Source organism: Lipotes vexillifer, unplaced genomic scaffold, assembly GCF_000442215.2.
Source record: "Lipotes vexillifer unplaced genomic scaffold, Lipotes_vexillifer_v1.1 scaffold382, whole genome shotgun sequence".
Taxonomy (NCBI): Eukaryota; Metazoa; Chordata; class Mammalia; order Artiodactyla; family Lipotidae; genus Lipotes; species Lipotes vexillifer.
In genome coordinates, this window is record NW_006780611.1 from 3,575,473 (window position 1) to 3,596,020 (window position 20,548).

Genomic DNA, 20,548 nt, shown 5'->3' on the forward strand with positions numbered 1-20,548 from the left:
GGTTCAGCTCCTTGCCCAAGGCCACGCCAATGCTCCTGCAGAACCAGGGTTCTAGTTTGCTGTGAACGCCCCTCAAGGCCATTAGAGGCCAGAGGAAGGTGGCGTCCTGTTTTTGTGTGGACTGGCCCGGCCAGCAGTCAGGACTCGGGCGGTCACCCAAAACCTCCAGTTGGTCAGGATCTGACACAAGGGACAGAGAGGCTGCGAGCCGGTGGTGGCACCGGAAGTAAGATCTGACACATGTGTTTGGGCCTGTTGGCCGCCTGCTTCCCTGGCCCCTCCACCCGTTGGATTATTGACGGTCGGGATGATGAGCGTGCCCTGCGGCAGAGGCCCCTGGGCCGTTACAGCAGCATCGGGGCTTCCCTTGCCGCCCGGCCATCCAGAGGTTGGTGTCGCCTCCACAGGTCCCTGGATCTGACAGGCCCCCTGCTCCTGGGGGGCGTCCCCAACCTGCCTGAAGACTTCCCGGTGCAGAACCGGCAGTTTGTGGGCTGCATGCGGAACCTGTCCATCGACGGCAGGAACGTGGACATGGCCAGCTTCATCGCCAACAATGGCACCAGGGCGGGTACGGCAGGATGGTCGGGGAATCGTGGGGCTGCGGCGGCCACACGGGAGGGGCCCCCTCCACATCCTGGGGGACTGAGCCGTGTGCTCCCAGCTGTTCTCGGGTCTGGGGTCCTGTAGCGTTGGAGCGGTGGTGAAGCTGTGGGCGGGCCTGCCGCTCACCCGGACACGCAACCCCAGGGTCTTGAGCCGGTCACCAGACGATCCCACGAGCCAGAGGGTGGGGTGGCCTAGAGGCCCAGGGTCTCCGGACATGGGCACTGCATTCCATGCCATGTCAGGTCTTAGGTTCTGATAGCCCCAGAGAGTCCCAGGCCTGCCTGCCTTGCCTCCGGCTGTGTCCACAGGAGGTGTTTCCCCAGCATGTGGGTCAGTGCTAGGGAACGGGGTGGGCAGAGTCCCCCTGCGTCACGCTCTGCTCCTGTTTCCCGCTCTGAGACCACGCCATGGCCTCTGTTTCCAGGCTGCGCTGCTCAGAGGAACTTCTGCGATGGGACCTGGTGTCAGAACGGGGGCACCTGTGTCAGCGGCTGGAACACGTACCTGTGTGAGTGCCCGCTCCGCTTTGGCGGGAAGAACTGCGAGCAAGGTGAGGGCCTGGGGCAGTGGGTGCTGGGTGCCCGGGGCTGCCAGCCTCTGGTGGCATGTGGGTCCCCAGGCCTGGGTCCTGGTGGGGAGCGGGCTGGTGGGGGCACCATGGTGGGTGATGTTAGAGCAGAGGCTGGGGGTCCTGGACGGGTCTGCAGGGCACAGCCCCTCGTCTGAGCAGGGCCAGTGTGAGGTTGGGAGTCCATGAGGGTCAGAGAAGCGAGTTGGGGCCTGGTGGAGCCTCCCAGTGGCTGTGTGCCTCCTCACGGGCACCCTGAGGCCCGAAGGGCCAGTTCCCCGGGGCCAGCGCCCCCCTGCCCCTTCCCGGCATCCCAGGGGCTCCTCCAGCTGCCTGCTTCCCTGCTGGACTGCGTTGTGAGCATCAAAGCCTGGGCCTCTCCCCTGACCCCACCCCTGTAGTTGTAGATACTGGCATGTCATCATTTAAAAATCACTGGTGCACTTTAAGGTAAACCAAAAGGGGGAGATTGAGGCCAGATAAGCTTGGGTGAGCTCCCCGGATCCACCTTGGAGATGCCTGGAGCTCATTAGCGAGTCAACGGCCAGGAGAAGTCCTGCCTGGAGCCGCTCACTGGCCTGCAACCCACGGCCTCTCCTTGGAAGTCAGACGCCCCTCCCCTCAGCCCGTGTGCCCCGCAGGATGGGCTGGGGGGTCCGAGTGTGACTTTTTCGGGGGGGTGGGGGCCACAGCTTTCCCGAGACTCTCTAAGGAGTCACTGAAGCAGAAATGGGTGGAACCTGTGACAGGGTGTTCTGAAGGAGAGCAAAGTTCGTTCCATCAGCGCAGGTGAAAGGGGCGGAGCCAGCGGGCAGCTCACCTGTGCTGGGCGGTCCACTTGCCCAGGGCCGTTAGCGATGGAGCTGAGACACGTGGCGTGGAATTGTATTACATCCCCAGTCCTTGCTCGGGACACAGTTACCGGCCAGGGCCCGCTTTTTTGTATTTGTTTTTGTTTTTTTAAATATGTATTTATTTATTTGGCTGCGTCAGGTCTTGTTGAGAACACACAGGATCTTCGTTGCCGTGTGCTGGATCTTTTAGTTGCGGCATGCGGAATCTTTAGTTGCAGCATGTGGGATCTAGTTTCCCGACCAGGGATCGAACCTGGGCCCCCTGCACTGGGAGCGCAGAGTCTTAGCCACTGGACCACCAGGGAAGTCCCAGGGCCCAACTCTTTGTGACACAAAGCACTGGGCACCTTTCAAGGCCCCAAAGGTCTATTTTCCGGGCAGCAGGTGGGCTGGGCTTGTGCCAGCCCTGTGGACAGGTTAGGCCCAGCCCCGGCTGATCACCGTGTGCAGGAAGCTCAGGTCACAGGGAGGGGCAGAGGCCCGGGTGGACACAGCGCCGGCGGGGCCATCCACGCCCATGGAGTTCCTGTTATGGAGGCCGAGAGTCCGGCTACGGCTGTGCCAGAGAAAACAGCTGCCGGGGTTTGGGTTCGTAAGAGCAGGAAACAGATGCCGGTGCTCACGGGGCTGAGTTGCCCGCAAAGGTGGTCCCCACCTGGCATGCCCTGTGCTGTTTAACACCCGTGGTGATAACTGTGCCGTCCCTCGTGGAGGAATTGGGGTGAGATTCTGGGCTGGGCCAGATGTCTATCCATCTCCGATGCCTGGAGTCCCCGTCCACGGGACTCTGGAGGCAAAGTGATGAAGCTGGTTTGACTCAGCGTCATCCTGCCTACTGGTCTGTCTGGCGTCCACAGTTTTTCCAAGTGTGACAGATTGGATGAGGCTGCTGGTCCCCCCTGTTGCCACCTCCCTGGTCCCCCCCAAACCATCTGGGAGCCCTCGGCTGGCCCGCAGCCTTCCCCTCTCTGTGCCCGTCACCAGGAGCGGAGGCACAGTGGCCTGTGTGCCTCAGGCTTGGAAGTCCACCCCAAACACTGGCTGAGGGCGGGTCAGCCTGCAGGGTTGAGGTCTGTGCGCAGGGTTCACTGCAGGCTCACGCGGTCCCACCAGGAGACCACCCTCCGAACGGCCCCTGCTCATGCCGCTGGGCTCCCAACCTGGCAGGTGTGGGGTGGGACAGATAGGCCAGGCACACAGGGCCCCTCCACTGGGCCCGGGGGTCCTGGGCTGTCCCACTCTGCCTGAGAGCCCCTTACTGTACACTGGCCAAGGTTGAGAACCCCCAGGCCTCAGCCTGACTGCTCAGGAAGGTGGCCAGCGGCCCTAGTGGGGGGTGGGATTTTGCAGAGCCCACGGCTCCTGGACTCAGAGGGCTAGTGCTGTACAAACGGAAGTCTGAGACCGGCCTTTGCGTTAGAATGAGAAAGGCCCAGGGTTTCTTCCCTCCCCCTCCTTGGGGGCCTGTCCCGTCCCCTACAGCTAAAAAAGATTCTCAGAGGCCCGTCTGATTTGGGGAGGTCCCCATGTCTGTGTCCACAGTCATGCCCCACCCCCAGCGCTTCAGCGGGGAAAGCATCGTGTCCTGGAGCGACCTGGACATCACCATCTCCGTGCCCTGGTACCTGGGGCTCATGTTCCGGACCAGGAAGGAGGATGGTGTGCTGATGGAGGCCACGGCGGGTGTGTCTTCCAGGCTCCATCTCCAGGTGAGTGAGGTCCATGTCCCACTCCCGGCACCCGCAGGGCAGGTGTGCCACCTGAGTGATGCAGCCAGAGGCTCACATAGCGCCGCCCCGAAGCCTAGCCCTCCCGATGCATGCGTGGGGAACCTGGTGTCTTCTGTCTCCCCACACCCGCTGCTGGTCCCCCATGTGAAGGAGGGGGAGGGGACCACCTCAATGCCTGGCAACAGAGGTGTGAGGACGGGGCCCCAGGGAGGCCTGACTAACCCTGCCTGGAGGGGGCTGGGAGCTCAGAGCCCAGGCGGGATCCCCATCTCTTCTCGAACCTGTCCCTCACCCCTCATCTTGCCCCTCACCCCTCACCTGCCCCCTCACCCTCACCAGGCCCTTCATCCCTCACCTGCCCCTCACCTGCCCCCTCACCCCTCACCTGCCCCCTCACCTCACCTGTTCCCTCCCCCGCATCACTGCTCAGGAGTGTCTCCAGCGCAGGCCCATTTGGGTTGCACTGAAGGTGCAGTTTGTGCCTCTGGGATAATTACAGCCGTCATTGTTTATCCCTTATTAACCAGTAATTTTATCAGTTTATCAGGCGGTCCCAGAAGCCAGCTCTGGGCCAGAACTTGGCAGGCACTGTTCTGCCCGGGGATGGTACTTTCCTCTGTGCTGGTTTCCCTGTTGGAACAAATTAAATTGGCTGGTTCAGGTGATGAATGGGAGCTTGCAGGTGGTCATTGGCAGTGGGGTCTGTGTCGGAAAAAAGTACGCTTTCAGTGGAACAACACCCAAAGCCACAAACTCCCATATTGTTTGAGGAATTACGTTATGGGCAGCTAATCCAAAAACGAAGGGCTTTTGCTAGGAACTGTGGCCAGCTCCTCCCTGTGGAAGGCTGGGTGGCAAGAGTGGTGACCTCGGGGGGGATCCACCAGACCCCAGTGGCCACCCAGCAGGCCGCCTCAGGGCAGTTTCCAAAGGCTGGTCAGCTGGGGATTACAGGCGTATTCGGGTTATTTTCACATGGTGTTTTTGGAATGCAGGCCTCCTGCAGGCCCCATGAGCTCTGGGTGCAGCAGTCTAGGTGTTCTGGCCTCCACAGCAGGCCAGACAAGGTACATAGTCATCCTACAGCCCAAACAGTTTGGGTAATTGCTCTTAGGCGCCCTAAATCCACCTTCATTGTCAAGTGGGATAACCTGGCTGCTGTTAAACACCTCTCCTAAATTCGGTGACAGATCTAAGGTGGTAAGTAGTTAACTACCACTGTCCTGGGATCATTCTGCAGGCATTGCTTTTGTTTGCAGACATCCGTCATTTCATTGTTGATCTGCTGGCTTTGGGGTTTTATTAGCAAGGACAGCGAAAGAGAATGGCCAGGGAAATTAATGAGTTGACTCAGACTTCTGTGGAATGAAAGGAAACAAAATGTAAAAAGGTGAAAAATTATCCTCATCAGTTGACTCTCAATTGAGGCGAAAAATCAAAGTACATTATTAGTTGCATTGTCTTTATCATCAGCTAAATACATTTTCTATTTTCCATCATGATTTCTTCTTTGACCCATCGGGTATTCACAAGTATACCTCTCAGCAAACAGGTGGCATTTTCTAATAAATCATTTGATGTTTCTAGCATAATTGCAGGTCAGAGAACATACGTGGTATGATTTCAGACCTTTGAGATGTGTTGAGACTTGCTTTAGAGCCCAGCATTTAGTCATTTTTGTGAATATTCTACCTATACTTGAAAAGAATGTGTGCACTGCAGTTGTATTCTGTGGCGTTCTCTATATATCAAGCAGGTGACGTTTTTTCATGTAGCATTCCAGTTTTCTATATCTTTATTGATTTTTTGGGTCTGTTTGCTCAGTTACTGAGAGAGGTCAGTTAAAAATCTCCAACCATGGGCTTCCCTGGTGGCGCAGTGGTTGAGAGTCCGCCTGCCGATGCAGGGGACGCGGGTTCGTGCCCCGGTCCGGGAAGATCCCACGTGCCGCGGAGCGGCTGGGCCCGTGAGCCATGGCCGCTGAGTCTGCGCGTCCGGAGCCTGTGCTCCGCAACAGGAGAGACCACAACAGTGAGAGGAAAAAAAAACAGAACCAAAACCAAAACCAAAAAATCTCCAACCTTGATTGTGGCTTGTTTCTTACTCCTTTTAGATCTGTCAGTTTTTGCTTTGTGGAGATTTGGAGGCTACGTTATTAGGTACATACAAATTTAGAATTGTTTTATCTTTCTGGAATATTGGCTGTTTTCATGATGAAAATCCTCTTTATCTCTCATAATTATTTTGGCCTTAAAGTCTACTTTGTCTCATATTAAATGTAGCTACGCCAGCTTTCTTTTTGTTGGTGTTTATGTGATGTATCTTTTTCTGTCTCTCCTTTCAACATTTCTGTTTCCTTATATTTCAGGCGTGTCTCTTTTAACCACTGCACTAATAGTTTTTTTTTTAATCCGCTCTTTAAATTGAAGTTATCTTTAAACATGAGTATCTTAGATTAGTTACAGCGCTGTTTTTTTACATTTCTCACGTGTATTTTTTATTTATTTTTATTTTATTTTATTTTATTTTATTTTTTTGCGATACGCGGGCCCCTCACTGCTGTGGCCTCTCCCGTTGTGGAGCACGGGCTCCGGACACGCAGGCTCAGCGGCCATGGCTCACGGGCACAGCCGCTCTGCGACATGTGGGATCTTCCCGGACCGGGGCACGAACCCGTGCCCCCTGCATCAGCAGGCGGACTCTCAACCACTGCGCCGCCAGGGAAGCCCTCTCACGTGTATTTTTTCATTGAAATATAGTTGATTTACCATCTTACATGTATTTAAACTTGGTAGTTTGAGTCTAATTTCATGAAATGGAAAAATTACAGCCAGAAATAAGAGTCTACTGGTACCTGAATCTGTTTCCTTGAAAGCTCTGGTTCCCATTACTATTTTCAAGTCTGTGTCTGATGATTCTCTCGTCTGGTTTCCCATGGGTCTATTTCAAGCACACTGTCCTGCCTCCTCACGTACTTGGTTATTTTTGATTGAGTGCTGGGCATCATGTTGAAAAACTAGAGAGAATTTGAAACTAAGATGGTGGTGTCACATCCCCCGTGTTTGCTTCTGGTTGTCAGCCCTCACCCTGGGCAGGCTCTGAATTCCAGTTTCTCTCCTCCCAGCCTCATGAACCAAGAAAGCTTTGCACAGCTATCAGCCTCAGCTGTCCCTTCCAGAACCCGCTGACAGCCATATGGCGACGCACTAAGCTTATTTCTGCAGATTCCCGTTTTCTCCCTGGTCATGCTTCTGTAACTTGCAGGGACTTGGGTCACTCTGATGCCTCAGACAGGTGTGCTTTAACATTTCGTCTCATTTTCCTAGGTGTTCTCAGGAGGAGGGTTAGTCCAAACTACCCAGTCCTTCACTGGGGAAAGGGAAACATGATCTCAGCATTGCCCCAGCTACATTTTCTTAAAACGTGAACATCTTAGGCCAGTTATAATGCTGATTTCTGTTTTTTCATTCATATATTTGAACATGGTGGCCTGAATCTTGTCTCATAAGATGAAACATTTACATCCAAAAATAAGAGCCCAGTAGTCACCTGAATCTGTGGTTGTTCCCCTTACTTAAGTCCAACGGGCTTTATCTTACTTGACCTCTGTCAACGTTCGACACTTCTTACCACAGAAGAAGGCATGTAATTCTGAAGAGTGTTACATACAGGCAACGGCAAATTAAACTTTGCATAATTTTTAAGTCCATCTTTGATCCAGTGCCCTGTGGTAAGTCTGTTTGCGTGGCTTTGTTACTTAAGTGATTGCAGTGTATTTTGTATTTTGTCATCATCTCCTCAATGACTAGTGTAGCTCTCCCCATCCTACAGATCCTGAACAATTACGTCCAGTTTGAGGTGTCCCACGGCCCCTCGGATGTGGTGTCCATGAGACTGTCTAGGTCACGCGTGACTGACGGGGAGTGGCACCACCTGTTGATAGAACTGAAGAATGCCAAGGAGGGCAAAGACATCAAGTACCTGGCAGTCATGACCTTGGACTATGGTGTGGACCAGGTGAGCAGGCACCTGTACCCCCTTTGGAACAGACCCCTTCACTGGGAAACCAGTAGCACATGCCAGTGTAGCTGTACCGCAGTACATAATGTATCACATTACGTACATCACAGTGCTACATGTTTTTGTTGTTGTTGTTGTTTTTAATTTTTATTTATTTATTTATTTTTGGCCGTGCTGGGTCTTCGTTGCTACGTGCGGGCTTTCTCTAGGTGTGGCTCGTGGGCTCTAGGCAGGCGGGCTTCAGTAGTTGTGGCTCACGGGCTTAGCTGCTCTGCAGCATGTGGGATCTTCCTGGACCAGGGATCGAACCCGTGTCCCCTGCACTGGCAGGCGGATTCTTATACGCTGTGCCACCAGGGAAGCCCAGACCCCTTCACTGGGCCTGTGGGAAAACAGAGCGACCCCTCCAGGTGTCAGGCCCTGCCAGAGCCCTTGTGGATTTGAGGAAGCGCTTTCTGGGCTTCCCTGAATTCGGGTCTCATGTTCCTCCTGTGCTGAGGACACTGGAAGCCGCACCTCGTCCCCTTTCCCGATGGTCACCTCCTGGCGTCAGGCACTGGACTTGGTCCATCTGTGCGTCCCATCATGATGCCATTGGTGCCGTTAGCAGAGGTTTCTTTTAGCAAAGCTGGCTTGCACCGCAGCTGCACGCTCAGTGCTGTGCCTCGGGGTACAGAGATGGATATGGGTGGGGGAGCAATGAGATCCAGGTTCCAGAGAGGGCTGTGGGACACCAGAGAGGTTTGCGCATCCCAGATGGGCAGGTGGCATTCCAGGCAGGGCGACTCAGAGGACGCTTGCTGAGCCCCGCTGGATTTCCAGGGTTTGCAGCCAGGTAACAGGAGGCATCTTTACGGGACCCTCACGCGCTTCAGGGGCTACTTGTGATTCCTGAGTGCTTTTGGAGTCCAGGCTCACCTTATACCTGGTTCTGAGAGTAAACTGCCGTGTTCTATGTGTGCGGCTTCCTGAGCCTAAGGATCCAGCTGAGACTTTTCTAGATTCCTGCCCCTGTGGACATGTTTTCCACTCGCTGCCACTTTCTAGTTTGTCCAGCTTTTTCACGCAGTGGCTTGTTGGCGGTGCCCACGACAGAGATGGAAGGGTTGCCCTCATCCCCCCAGATGCCCATCTTGGCTGGGCTGGGACATGGACACATGTCCTCTGACTGCTTCCTGCACCCTGCCCGTCACACACAAACAGCCGTGTTCTCCACGGAGAAGGCTGAGCCGGGCCCTCTGTTTGGAGGCACAGACGTCCTCAGGCTGTGAGGGGCTTGCTGGTGCGACTGCATTTTAGCCTTTGAGCACATTCTTTCCAGCCAGATGTTTCCAGATGGTGGATGCAGCCCCTCTCTTTGCACAGGACACGGTGCAGATCGGGAACCAGCTTCCTGGGTTGAGGATGAGAAGCCTCATCGTGGGTGGCGTGTCTGAAGACAAGGTCTCCGTGCGCCGCGGTTTCCGGGGCTGCATGCAGGTACCCTCCCCGAGCCCGGCCCTGGCCCGCCACGTCCTGCTCGGGGGTGGCCAGCACCACAGTTGGTGTCCTTGGTCATCCTGTTAGTTTTCAGTAAACGAATATCTTCTCTAATCGCCAGCCCAGCTTCAACAAACCCAGTTTTCCGCTTAGAGCCCCCTCCTCTCCCAGGCTTCCCCTAGAGTTCCCCTCACAGCCACGCCACGGTCGGCCCCCTGCAGCTCTGTCTTCATGTCACTTCCAGAACCTGCCCCTCGCTGCCTGCACCAGCCCCATCCCGTCCCCTCCCCCAACCCCCTGCTCACCTGGACGGGTCCCACGCTCGTCCCCTAGACCAGGTGTTCTAGCAGCAGCCGGAGTGAGCTGTTTATAAAGTAGTTGAGCTCATGTCTCCCTGCTTCTGCCTGCGCCCGCAAACCCCAGCCGCACTGCAGGGAAATCAATCCTTAGTTCCTTCCCCTGCGCCCCCGCCTCGCCCCCCGGGCGATCTGGCCCCGAGGTGCCTCGCACGGGTGGCCCCTCACCTCGGCACATCCCCCCTCCTCCCGGGAGCTGCCCTGCTCACTTTCATCAGCGGCCGTGCTCGCCCATCATCCTCATTATTTTTTCTCCGTGACCCTCACCATGGAATTATCGGAATATGGAATCATTCCGTCTTCACTCCAGGTGGCCTGTCCCCCTGCATGGGATCCACACCTGGGGGGGGCAGAAGTGCCCCTCATCCCTGCCATCCCCCCACCAGTCCCAGCCCTTTCGATAACTGAGGCATAGCTTTTAAAACAAGGGACCCAAGAGAATTTGGGGTTCTCTTAACCCCTGGTTACCTTCTGGGGTCCCTCTAGCCCCAAGGCCCCAGCACCAACTCTGGCTGCCCTTTTTTAACGCAGGGTGTGAGAATGGGGGAGACGGCCACCAATATCGCCACGCTGAACATGAAGGACGCCCTCAAGGTCAGGGTGAAGGATGGCTGTGACATGGAGGACCCCTGCTCCTCTAGCCCCTGCCCTCAGCATAGCCAGTGCCACAACACCTGGGACGGCTACTCCTGCATCTGCGACAGAGGTGGGCACCCACAGCCCCCCCTTTCCTGGCACCCATCGGTGGAGGGCAACGCCTTTGGTGTTTAAAACACATTGTGGAAAGCCGAGATGGGCGGCGGCTCCCCCATCACCTCTCTGGGGGTCTGGGGCGCCCTGAGCTTTGTTTCGTAACTAAGGAGTGGCCCTGTGTCCTATGTTTTCTTCATGTGGGGGACAGGGGACACTCCCGGTTGGACCCTCAGGGCACATACTGAGATGAGGGAGAGTCTGTGAAAGGCGTACATTTAAAAAAATAATATGTTCAGTGGTTACCTCTGAATTTTGAGGTGATGTGGCTGTCCTCAGCTGGTACCCACCCGCTGCGAGCCCTCCCGGGGGGGCCTGGGAGGCAGGCCCTCATCTCTGCGTTTCCAGGTCTGACCCCCCGAGTGTTCGTGCTCCCTGTGACTCTGAGAGGCTTTGCCACTTTCCTCTGCAGAGTGGCATGGAAAGTCGAGGCTTGGGGAAGCCACAGATTGCTAGCACGTCCTAACACAGAGGGTGTCACTCCGGAAAGCGGACTCGCAAAGCCAGATCCTGGGGTGGGCTAACGCTGGCCTGTCCCCGCAGGGTACTTTGGAAGGAAGTGTGTGGACGTGTGTCATGTGAACCCCTGCAAGCACGTGGCAGCCTGCGTGCACAGCCCCGACTCCCCACGGGGCTACGTGTGTGAGTGTGGGTCCGGCCACTACGGGCAGTACTGCGAGAACAGGTGAGAGCGCGCCCTCGCTTTGAGGGTCCACGTGGCGACTTCTCCTGACCTGTTCTCTCCTCTTTGCTGTTTAACCCCCAAATACATATAGTTCAGGATAACAAGGACATATCTTTTTCAGTTTGGCATGAAATAAACGAGAATCCAGTTGGGCATCTCACACTAACCCCACTGAGCATGTTTCCACCCCAGAAATGCACAGCACAACTCATTTATCAAGAGCCCAGCTGTGCACAGAGCAGGCAGTCGCTGAGGTACGGGAAGATGAGTGTAATTATAGAAAACCCTTTATCTTTCAAGTGGGGAGTGGCAGTCATCTCTGCTGTGCGCATAGAGTCCTGGTGTAATTCACTGGGGGCATCTTGGTCTCCAGGCCCCCGCAGTCCAGGTGTGTAGTCATCACAGGATGAGCACTTTCTCCCAGATGGGGCCACGAGGTCCTTCACACACCAAGACTCCAGCCCGTTTGGGAGGTGATGCGGTGAAGGTTGCTGCTCCTTGGCCAGTGCTGGGCCGTCCTGGCACAGGAGGCGCGCGGTGCCAGCCTGCTCCGCCTGGCCGGGACACCTCGCCCTGCTTTTTGTCCACTGGGGACCAGAGTGTGTGCTGTAACCCCACCCATGATCCGGATGCAGCACCGCCCTCGGCACCGCACAGCCCGTTGGATGGTGGCGGATTGGGAGTCAGCGAGGCTGAAGGAGGGGGCGTTCCAGGGGGGACACCAAGGGACAGGGCCGGAGAGCAGTGATGGGAAGAGACCGGTCTAAGGAGCTCAGTGGGTGGGTCCTAGGCAGAGATGGCCCATGCTGTCCCAGCATGTTCTGCGCCAGGGAGACGCACAGGCCTGGGTAGAGGGCCTGCCTGCAAACTGGGAACAGAGCTCCGCTTTGTAGAGGCTGCAGGGGCCCCGCAGAAAAGGGGCAGGATCAGGTCTGGGTGTCAGAGCGCCCCCAGCTCACAGGTGGAGTGTGGTGGAAGCAGACGGAAGCCAGAGGCAAAGGGACCAGCTGGGAGGCCGTGCGGCGTCCCCAAAGGCTGGCGATGCCCGCAAGGCAGGGCTGAGGAGACAGCGAGAAGGGGTGTGACACCAAGCCTCTGGGATCCCCACACTGTTGATGTAGATCCATCAACACCAGCCTGGAGCCCCAGCCCATCCTGGTCGTTGCCATGCCCCTAGTGTGTACACAGTCAGTACTTAATAATTGCTGGCTAGGTGAACAAGTGAGTAGGAGAGGTTGATGGCTGGCAGGTGGGCGGATGGAATGCTGTTAGCCAGGATAGTAAACACAGGGCAGCGTTTCATTTTGCGGAGGCTGAAGCACACTTGGGGGGCGTCCCCAGGCAGACAGGTCAGCAGCAGACACTCAAGTGAGCGCTCAGGTGGGCAGTGGGCGTAGGGTGACAGCAACAGGCAGCAGCCACCACCGGGCGGGGCAGGGAGGAACCTGGCCTCGGCACCGTGGAGGTAGCCTGTCTCAGGGTCTGTCCGGGCATCTCAAGAGGGCAGGACTGGGCAGGTCTGACGGTTCTGAGCCCACCGTGTCCAGCCCAGGGCTGCTCTGAGCTGACTGAAGCAGGCTCCACATCCCAGGAAAGGCTGCTCCCAGCATCCGTGGGGATGTGGTAAGCATTTGACCCAGGGGACCTGGGAAGCACTGATGCTGCCAATCCCACCGGTCTTGTGCTGGCAGATGCCTGGGGCCCGGAAGAAGGTTGCCCAGGGCAGCTGGGCTCGGTCTGCGCTGGGTGGGACTGGGTGAAGAGCCAGTCTGACAGTTGGGTTAGTTGTCTCTGAGCGCCCTCCCTCGTGGGCCAGGCGTCATGGTGTAGGGGTGCTGAGCAGAGAGAACTTACTGATACGGTGCTCATAGGAAGCTGCATTGGGGCACTCACCTACATCTTGCAGGTGGAAGAAAAAAGTGAGCAAACAAATTATTTTAAAATAACAGTATTGTAGGTAGAACCCTTCCAGATGTGGGGCCCCGGAAGGCTGGGCATAGGTCATAAAATGCTAAGTCCTGCAGGTGGGGGCCAGCAAGGGGGCAACGGACCACTCATGGTGGGTGGGAGGTGCCCAGATCTAGTCCAGCCAAGGCCCAGGCCTCCATCATCCCTCTCGTTCCAAAAAGGGCAGTTCTGTACACCTTCCGTCTGCCATCTGATTTCCCAACAGGATCGACCTTCCATGCCCCAGAGGCTGGTGGGGGAACCCTGTGTGCGGGCCTTGCCACTGTGCCGTCAGCAAAGGCTTCGATCCCGACTGCAACAAGACCAACGGGCAGTGCCAGTGCAAGGTGAGGCCCGGCCGCGGGCAGACAGCAGGGACCCAGGGAGATGGCGGGGCGTGCACACGCACACACCCGCCCACACGTCTACCTGGACACGAGCACACACACACTTGGGTACTCACAGGGTTCACTGTGGGTGAGCACACCTTACAGGTTCTCACCTGTAAGCTGGCTCAGCCCCACACACGGTCATGGGAAGTCAAGCAATTTCTGTGAGTTTGACTCATCTTCGTCATCAAACATGGTTCTCCTGATCGGTCATTTTCCTGGTCTTTTATCAAACCACTCAATGATGACCAACATTTTAAAAACTATTTAATTAATTAATTTGCCTGCTCCGGGTCTTAGTTGTGGCACGCAGGATCGTTGCCGCGTGCGGGATCTTTAGTTGCGGCATACGAACTCTTACTTGCAGCATGTGGGATCTAGTTCCCTGCAGGGATCAAACCCGGGCCCCCTGCATTGGGAGTGCGGAGTCTTAAGCCCTGGACCACCAGGGAAGTCCCCAGTGACGACCAACATTTAAAATATGAAAAGCTTTGCCCACTCCCTCGCCTCGGGTGCCTGTCATCCTCGTGCACAGCCGCAGTGTTCTTGTTGCGGTCCGGGAGCCACACGCCTGGAGTCGAGTTCCCCGGTAAATGCGACCCGTGTCCCAACCAAGGACACCCGAGAATCACCAACACCAAGTAGAAAGATTAGCAAAGGATTTATACAAGTATAGAAGCTTACACAAACTGTCTGGACAGGGTCCCACTCGGAGAGAAGTGAGTGAGACCCCGACTAACAGTCGGGCGAGGCCTTTGTACCCTTCACAGGCCGGGAAGTCCCCAAGGCGGGAGGGAGCTGTTTAATTTTGAATCAGCCAATCAGGAACCCGGTTCTTCCCGCCCCAAGCAAGCAAGCAAGCAAGTTTCTTACAGAAGCCAAAATGTGCTGTTAGCCCTGAAGCTGTTCTTCCGTTTCTTTCGTCACATTCTCAGCCCAAAGCACAGGGAACCCCGGCCCTCTGGGCCTCCCAGAAAACTCTACATACCTTCAGAATGTTGTGTCAACAACTGCCGTGAGCTGCCGGTAACTTGAATCCCAAAGGAAAATTCTGTGTGTAACAGTAGCCACTCGGAGGGACGCGCTGTCCCGTGGCCAGGCTTGCTGACCCAAGAGGGGAACCTGCCGTCATGGCACCCTCTGATGTTCCCCGGCGCCCTGTCTGACATGCGTCGTGTCCCGCGTGCTCCACCGTGCCTCCGATGTCGCCTGAAAAATCATAAGGGCCCTAGCAGATCAGGACCACGCAAACCACATGGTGTGAGATGGCAGTCATGGCACTGGTGGTGGGCAGGGCAGGAGGAAAGTGAGGAGGGTACCTGGGGGAAACATGCCTAGGGGTTTTTTTTTTCATCAAAAATTATAGAAAATGCAGAAAGGACTGTAAACAGTGACAGTGATACCGTGTGCCCTCCCAGAGTGACTGCTCACATGCAGTGCCTGCTCAGGCACAGGAAGACACACAGTTGGAGCCCCCTGTGGGACAGTTCCGTGTCCCTGCCTGACACAGAAGCCTCTGTCACTGGCCACAAGTCTGCCCAAGTGTTTTCCTCCGGGGACCCTCGGACCCTGGGAAGCCAAGTGTCCTGGCAAGGGCAGTGTGGCCAGTGCAGGGCCGAGCTGGGCGTAAGTCCAGGACTTCCCAGAACTGAAGCCCATGCTCTTGGCCATCAGCTCGCCCTGCCCAGTGACAGATGTTCGGGTGGCTTCTAATTTCTCACAGTTAAAAAAAAAAAACACCTCCATCAGCCATCCTGGTACCCTTGTGCACCGATCTCCATTTGAATCTCTGATCCTTTTTAGGACAGATGGTGGTTCACGGTAAGTGTTTGCTGAGATGTGAGAGAGGGCGTGTTTTCCTGGAGGACACACCTGCCCCGTCTGCCCTGGGGGCCCCAGATGTCGCTGTCCTGGAGGCCGTGGGTGGAGGACAGCTGGGAGGCCAGGGAGCCGGGCGGGAACCCTGACGTTGCTCAGGAAACGCCCTCCAGGTGTAGGTTGTCTGCGGTGTCTGACGTCCAGCCTCTGCTTCTGGCTCTTGCAGGAGAATTACTACAGGCCCCCGGTGCAGGACACCTGCCTGCCCTGTGACTGCTTCCCGCACGGCTCCCACAGCCGCGCGTGCGACATGGACACTGGCCAGTGCAGCTGCAAGCCCGGCGTCATTGGCCGCCAGTGCAACCGCTGCGACAACCCTTTCGCTGAGGTCACGGTCCTCGGCTGCGAAGGTCCGCGTTGCCCTTGACCCTCTCAGGCTGTACGGCAGGGACAGGCCACTGTGTGTCTGCGTGTGTGTCTGCGCGTGTGTGTGTGTGCATGTGTGTGTCTGCGTGTGTCTGTGTGTGCATGCATGTGTGTGGTGCCTGCGTGTGCACGCGCGAGTGCATGTGTGTGGTGTGTGTGAGCATGTGCGTGCATCTCTGTGTGTGTCTGTGTGCATGCATGTGTGTGGTGTGTGCACGCGTGTGCACGCGTGTCTGCGTGTGCGCGCGCGAGTGCAAGTGTGTGAGCACGTGCGTGCGTGTGCGTGTGTGCACATCTGCGTGTGCGTGCCCGTGTGCGTGTGTGTGCACCCCACACTCCTGGGGCGTGGTGGGGGCGCCTGACAGCCTCCTGTTCCAGCTGTGTCTGCTTGGCCTTCTGTCCACTGGCCCGTCAGGAGGCGTGGGTCGGAGCCTGCGTCCTCCCTCCCCCTGTTCTAACAACGATGGGGGGTGCGAGGGGTCCGGTTCTTGGTGGGGGCGGGGCCTCCGTCCAGGAGGAGCCTGTGGAGCACGCTGCACGTCTGTGTGCACGGATGTGCCAGGCTGAGCGCCTTCTCCCCTCTGTACCCCAGTGATCTACAATGGCTGTCCCAGAGCATTTGAGGCTGGCATCTGGTGGCCGCAGACCAAGTTCGGGCAGCCGGCTGCAGTGCCGTGCCCTAAAGGGTCTGTGGGTAAGTACCGCGGGGTGTGGCCTGTGGCCTCCGTTGCAGGCGGGGCATTAGACGGAGGCGTGCAGCTGCGGGAGAGCCGGCCGAGGCATCGGAACTCACCAGATGTTCCGTGTTGAAATAATTCCTTTAGCCAAAGTGATCGGGGGATAAGATAACTGTTTCCTCAGTCGTAAATGATTAAACCTGGAAAGAACACAATGAAAATACAAAGAGCCTAGTGGCTGGGATGGGGACAGTGGCGAGGAGGCTCGGACAAGCTGCCTCACCGTTCACAGCACTGGCATCTCATCGTAAAACGGGGATGGTAGCTGCGTCTGGCTGCAGGGGGCCGGGGGAGGTCTGGTGAGTCAGTGCAGAGAAAGCACCAGCTTTCTGGGATCTGGGATCTGAGTGGGATCCGGGTGGGCTTGCAGCGGTGTGGACACGGTGGGTGCTCGATGGACCACTCAGCCGATTTCTCTTTTCGTGGACTCGCTCAGGTGTCCACCCATAGTTGCTGGGCAGCTCAGGCCGACGGTAAGGCCTGGTTGTGCATGTCAGGCAGCTGTCAGCGTGTTCCCAGGTCTGAGGGAAGAGCAGTGTTGGCTTCGTGGCTATGGCACCTGCTGGCCCGGGGCCAGCCGAGGGGTTCATTCACAGTTCAGCTTTCAGGCTTGGCGGGTGCTTCTCTGTTCCCTAGGAAATGCGGTCCGGCACTGCAGCGGGGAGAAGGGCTGGCTGCCCCCAGAGCTCTTTAACTGCACCACCGTCTCCTTCGTGGACCTCAAAGCCATGGTAGGCTGCACCCTGGGGACGTGCAGGAAGAGGGTGGGCTTCCAGGCCGCCGGGTCATGCTGGTCCCAGGCTGGGCGGGGCCCGGGGACAGCACATCTCTTCGGGGCACCGCGGCAGCCATCTCCTCTTCCCTTTCCAGATCCCACCCTGTGTCTGGTTCTGCAGACTCAGAGTCCCCACGTCCGAGCCCCCCGCCCTGCCATCCGCCCATGACTCACGGTGTCATACTGTCTCCCTTCTTCCACCTGGTGTCTTTTTCCAAGTGCTTTTTAGCCTGACAGACCCTCCTTTTTTGTGCCACGGCCATCGGCCCAAGTTCATTTTGGGGCTTGGGGATTTTTAAAGTTCTTTTCTGACAAAGGTATTTCCACTGGAAAGTAGTGGATTCTGAGTCAGGGGAAGGGCCCAGGGCCGACCTGGCGCTTGCTCCCCGACCCAGAACGAGAAGCTGAGCCGGAACGAGACGCGGATGGACGGTGACCGGTCCCTGTGGCTGGCCCGGGCGCTGCGCAACGCCACGCGGCACACGGACGGACTCTTTGGCAACGACGTGCGGACGGCCTACCAGCTGCTGGGCCGCGTCCTGCTGCATGAGAGCAGCCAGCAGGGCTTCGAGCTGGCGGCCACACGGGACGCCGACTTCCACGAGGTAGGAAGGCGGCGGGCAGAGAGCCCCACATGTCCAGGGCTGAGCTGGACCAGGGGCCCTGGCTCGGTCGTGGAAGGTCATCTGGCCCGGTGTCCTCAGGGCAAGACTGCCCTTTTCAGACGTGAGCCCAGGCCAGTTCAGTGACCAGCAAAAGGGTTTCCAAGTATTAGGAGCATCTTGGCAAAGGGACAGGCCTGATGGTGATGACAGTGGTGCCGCTGTCAGCTGACCACTGCGTGCGCGCCAGTGTCCTGGGGGCTACAGGAATCGGCCCACTTATTCCCACACACATCCTGTATGAAGCTCAGCTGTTGCCCTGCTTTACAATTAAGGAAGCTGAGGCACAGGGATCGAAGGGCACACAACCCATGGAGGGGGGGCGCCAGGACCACCCCCTAAACTCTGAGGTCCTGCTCTCACACGGCTTGACGCCTCCTGCTGCAGAGACAGTCCTGTTTTGTCTTTAAGTGATCAGCCCCTGAGACATGTCTTTAGCATAACTGGCGAGAGGCTCATTCATCCAGTATATAAGCTGCTCTTCCCGGGGGTGCGGGTGAGGTGTGGCCTTGCCTCATGCTTCCTCTTTACTCCTCTCTAAGGCCTCCCCGTCTACACAGAGCCCCCGGGGAGCCCCCCGGTCCGTGCGGAGCCCTCAGGGCCTTGGCAGTGTTCCCACACCTGTATTTCAGTCCAGGTCTGAGAGTTTAGGCCCAGGGAGTTTGTTCCCACTTCCGGTTCTTTGCAAACAGAAGTTTTCCGTCCTGGTTTCCATCTAGGTTGTGGCCCCTGAATCCCCGTGACGGCCCGAGTGTCCTCCCCACGCTGCCCCCTGTTCATCTGAGGTGTTCAGGGCGGGAGCGTCACCAAACTGGAACCCACAGCACGTCCTTGGCTGACTTGCTGTGGGCTCAGCGACGGGGCGGCCGTTCCCAGGCCAGGCTCTCCTGGTGGGACTGGAGGTTCCAATGTAATGCGGGGCGTCTCCGCACGCCTGCTCCCCTTTGTGTCTCGGAGTGCACACGGTGAAACCCCCTGCAAGGTTTCCCCCGACACGTGTCTCCTGCCTTGGAGCTGAGACCACAGCCTCTCGCGGTTTCTGATCCTGGCCCGGCCTGGTCCTGTGACCTAAAGGCTCTCTGGAGCCTGGGCCCCAGCGTGTCAGCCAGGCCTCCACCGGCCAGCCGCTCACATGAGCTGAGCGCTGTCTGTCTGTCTGTCTGACCAGGATATCGTCCAGGCGGGCAGCGCCCTCCTGGCCCCGGGCACCAAGGCCGCGTGGGAGCAGATCCAGCGGAGCGAGGGGGGCACCGCGCAGCTGCTGAGGCGCTTCGAGGCCTATTTCAGCAACATGGCCCGAAACCTGCGGAGGACCTACCTGCGGCCCTTCGTCATCATCACCCCCAACATGAGTGAGGCTGTGGGCCCGGCGGGGGGGACGGTGGAACCCTGGGGCCCATCTCAGGTGCAGCCCCCCTCGGCCATCTCTGGGAGAAGGGTCGACGCTGGCAGGATTTTGGTGGTCCTTTTACCTTCAGAACTAGGTGTGGGGCTGCCCGGGAAAGTGGGCTGGAGGGTCTGGCAGCAGGTCCAGCCTCCAGGCTCACCCAGAGGCACAGACCCTGGGAGAGGGCCGGGGACAGGCAGCTGGCACCTGGTGGAGGGGGAACCCCCTCTCTGGGCTGGGAGCCGAGCCACCAGCAGAGCCAACGCTTGTGGACTGAGTCATCCCGAGGGCCCAGGACGTGCTGCTCGGGGGTCAGGGGTTGAACGTCGGCTTCCTTCCTGGGGAGGAAGCCTTGGTGGTGCAGCCCTTCCCACCGAGACATAGCAGCAGAGTCCCTGGAGTGGGGGCCCGTCCTACAGGCAGGGCTGCTGGTTTTCTCCTCCCGTGACTGTTTGCTTAGCACCCCCAGGGGGGCTCGGGCAGGACCCAGGGATTGCCCCTTCCCAGGGAATCGCCCCTTGAGTTAGCCGGTTATCTGTCGCCAGAAGGGCCTGAGCCTTTAACCCAGGTGCGGCGGCATCCCTGGCATGAACTCTCAGGCTCCCAGGGAGGGGCCCTCACTTCCTGACCAGAAGATGTTCGGGCTGGTCTGCACCTCCCAGGCCCACCTGAGCCCAGGATGCCACCTGCCTTGCATTGGGGTGGAGGTGGGCTTGGGAGCCCGTCATCACTGGGGCAGGACAGAAGGGTGAGCGCCCGGCATTCCGGCCTCTGTCCCGAGAGAGGGTCTGGCAGAGCTGGCCTGCAGACTCTCAGGGACAGACAGGACACGGGCGCCTGACGGACACCTGGTGTAGCTGTTGCCCCCCAGCCCCTTCCAGAGACTTCAGGCAGGTCCCGGCCAAACCTCTGGCCGCCTCTGCCCGCACACCCATCCAGTGTCCTTCCCTAATGCCCTGTGGTTGGGACCGTCGCCCCTGCACTGGGCCGAGAGCATCCTTCTTGGTTCTCCCTGGGCTCGGGCCACAGGCCAGCCCTGTCCATCCTCCCAGTCCTTGGGGCCAGTGGCCCCTGCCTCCCGTGTTCCAGGGCTCCCACCCACCCTGGTCCTGAGCTCCTCAGGTGGGAGCACAGCCCTTGCCTGTGCAGTGAATTGAGGGCGCCCTTTGTATTGGGGGTGTTGGAAAAACGGCTCAGCGGGAAGACCTGGGGGGTCGCCCTGGAGCCTGCAGGGCTGACTGCCAGCAGGGACACAGCTGCAGGGAAATGACACGCCTGTCGGGGGGCCCGGGGGGGGGCGCCTCCTGAGCTCCCCGAGACCCCCAGTAAGGCACCGGGCTGCGTGACTCAGCAGGA

At 57.9% G+C, this 20,548-nt stretch overlaps 1 protein-coding gene across 1 annotated transcript in view; it reads left to right on the top strand.

Annotated features, from left to right (window-relative positions):
* Nucleotides 1–20,548, top strand: part of CELSR1 (cadherin EGF LAG seven-pass G-type receptor 1) — a 155,797-nt gene that overhangs the window by 105,735 nt on the left and 29,514 nt on the right. Inside the window, exons 7-19 of the mRNA XM_007454088.1 lie at nt 408–571; nt 1,034–1,159; nt 3,574–3,740; nt 7,593–7,778; nt 9,147–9,260; nt 10,148–10,322; nt 10,910–11,051; nt 13,225–13,345; nt 15,432–15,615; nt 16,224–16,325; nt 17,005–17,099; nt 17,539–17,748; nt 18,974–19,157. Coding sequence (XP_007454150.1) covers nt 408–571; nt 1,034–1,159; nt 3,574–3,740; nt 7,593–7,778; nt 9,147–9,260; nt 10,148–10,322; nt 10,910–11,051; nt 13,225–13,345; nt 15,432–15,615; nt 16,224–16,325; nt 17,005–17,099; nt 17,539–17,748; nt 18,974–19,157 — 1,970 coding nt within the window. The remainder of the gene's footprint in view (nt 1–407; nt 572–1,033; nt 1,160–3,573; nt 3,741–7,592; nt 7,779–9,146; nt 9,261–10,147; nt 10,323–10,909; nt 11,052–13,224; nt 13,346–15,431; nt 15,616–16,223; nt 16,326–17,004; nt 17,100–17,538; nt 17,749–18,973; nt 19,158–20,548) is intronic.